At 38.9% G+C, this 2,749-nt stretch overlaps 1 protein-coding gene across 1 annotated transcript; it reads right to left on the reverse strand.

Moving 5' to 3' along the window:
• Window positions 1-1,277: 1,277 nt before the first annotated feature.
• Window positions 1,278-2,749, reverse strand: LOC140827598 (uncharacterized). Its single transcript, XM_073190326.1, has one exon. The coding sequence runs from the start codon at window positions 2,651-2,653 to the stop codon at window positions 1,607-1,609; it is 1,047 nt and encodes a 348-aa protein (XP_073046427.1). The 5' UTR covers window positions 2,654-2,749; the 3' UTR covers window positions 1,278-1,606.

Consider the following 2,749-nt stretch of genomic DNA (forward strand, 5'->3'; position numbering starts at 1 on the left):
GGGTCAACCCTATCCATATTCACAATAAAAAGTAATACTTTTTGCATAAAAAGTAATACTTTTTCATGGGTGACCCAAATAAAAGATCCGTCTCACAAATACGACCCGTAAGACCGTCTCACACAAGTTTTTGCCAATAAATAAAGTTTATAAAATGCATTTGGAAGCTTGGTAAACCTCAAAGATAATGTTAACTGGAGCTGCACTATTTTGCCAAATATTAGTATTAAAAATTATAATAATATTTAAATAATAATATAATATTTTATTTTATTATATTAATAATTAGATATTTAATCATATAAATTTAAATATAATAATTGTTGATTTTTTTTTTAAAAAAACTATTTATTTATGTTAATTATTAATAATTAAGAAGTAATTTGATTTAATGATTTATAATTAATATAATTTTAATACAAATGTAAAAAATTAACATGACAATATAATTCATAAATAAATTGAAAAAGATAATTGAAATACAAATACAATTTGAAATACATAATTCAAATACAAATATAAAGACAATAATCGAATACATTAAATAATAAAACACATATTGTTATTTAAATTTATTGACAGTAGTCGTAATTAAAAATATATTAAATAAAATATAATAATCAATATATATAAAATAAAAAAAATATTTCAAGAATATTTATTTTTTTTAAAATTCGAAATAAATGTAAAATAAAAAGAATATTTCAAGTCAACGATTATGGATGTTTCTGTTCAGTTTCAATTCTTTGGTGCACAGTCTCGAACAAACTCTCCGACTAGACACCACAGTTAGTGGCTACGGGCACTCCCACCCATGGCTAGTGAGCACTCTGTGGAATGATTCATTCCAAGGTAACATCACATCTTTTGCCCAGGCAAGTCAGTATTCATATTAATTAATAAATCCTACGTCCCTAGTGTTTTTTTCCCAAGCTCAGATCATTCGATAAGCACTATATTTGCCATGTTATATTTGTGTTGCAACTTGCAAGAAAAGATTTTTCTCTTGGCAACTGCAGACTTCAGACTTGCCATGCTAAATTCGTGATGCAAGAATAGAGTTTTGTCTTGGCGCTTGAAGACTGAACTTCTAAATACATCAGCTCACACAAGTCCAACTCAATAACAAACAAATCGCAATTCGCAACAGATTTCAAGTGAGTAGCAAAGGAAGTTAACAGCTTTACACACCAAGTCATACAACTAAAAACTATGCTTCCACTACACAAAAAAAATAGCGAAAAGGGATGAGACAAATAGAGACTAGAAAGTCGAACTATTATATAAGCATCCATTTCGTAAGAAATCAAGTTAAAGCTCCATACATACAAGAAATAAGCCAAGGGAGATAATGCTTTTCCTTTTTGGCCACCAAAAACCAGAGAAGGCAGCTCCGTTAGACTAGATTTCTACATAAATGCTGCTGTCAAGAAACATAGCTCGGCAAAATTGTGCATAAAGCTAAGCAATCACACCACAATATGCGATAAGGACGTCAAATTTCTACAGAAACTAACAGAAAACACACATGGGGCAGAGGATCATTCTGTCAACTTAATGGTGAAAGACAGAATGTACGAAAAGATGAAACCTTAAGCAAAAAGTGCTAACCTATCTTTCTAGGCCTTCCCCTTTTCCTTGTCCCTTCTGTCGAGCCTGAGGCTCTAACTGCTGAAACTGGCATCGGCGCGGGAATATTACTCGTGGGTGGCGGTGGCTGTGGGGGTTGGGGTGGAGGCGGCTCCGGCGCACCAACTTCCTCAGCATCAGGTGGCGCGCCATCCTCAAAAACTGGTGGTGGCATCCATTTCTGAGGCGATTCCACATTCCCGGCCACAAAACCCATAGGAAAGAACCCCCAGCAGCAGTAATAGGCCTCCTGCCCCGGCACCGTGGGTGGCAGCGACAAAATCTCAGTTGCAGTAAACGCCTTCTTGCAATTCTCACTATCACACCTCAAACAACAACCCTCGTAAGCCCTGGGATACTCGTACAAATTGTAACAATAAGGACACGCCGTCCAAAAACTAGGCGACAACTTGGGAGTGGGAGTTCCGCTGGTGTTTTTCTTATTCACTTTTGTAGCACCAGAACCTCCGACTCCACCTCCGCTGCCCGCTTTGGCATTGCGTCGGACGGGCAATTTCTGGTGGGAATTATCTTCTTTCGTATGCTGCGGCTTCTTCTGCTGTTGAAATGGCTGCTGCTTCCTAGAAGCGACCAAATCAACCTTTGTGAAACGAGTGAGCTCGCCCTCGTACACATCTTTCTTCGCCGGATCGGAGACAACGGCCCACGCATCAGCAACGAGCCGGAAAGCTGAATCCGAAAAGGGTAGCTTGTTCTTGTCCGGGTGGAGGAGGAGACAGAGACGCCGATACTGCTTTTTAATCAGCTCAAAATCATGGGTTCTCTGTGGAGGGACTTGAAGAATCGAGTACCAATCGCTGTGATTGTTGACTTGCTTATCTGCGGCTAAAAGAACCTCGGCTATCGCTAAGATCTGTTCGGACCCTTCGAGAAGAGGCTCCGTTTCCTGAGCCAGAATGGCGAAATCTCTGCAGCCGCTCAAATCCTTGTTCCGGAGAAGCTTTTCAGAGATTCCGAGGAGGCGTTCTGCCTCCGTCCGGCTGGTGGTTGTGTGATGCTCCATGGGTTTCTTGATTTCTTCGAAAATGGTGAAAATTCTTTCGGAATTTGTACTGCGTGTGTGAAACACAGACGGCCGTGAAAACGACGATCCTGGTAA

The sequence above is a fragment of the Primulina eburnea genome, chromosome 3, assembly GCF_022965805.1.
Source record: "Primulina eburnea isolate SZY01 chromosome 3, ASM2296580v1, whole genome shotgun sequence".
NCBI lineage: Eukaryota > Viridiplantae > Streptophyta > Magnoliopsida > Lamiales > Gesneriaceae > Primulina > Primulina eburnea.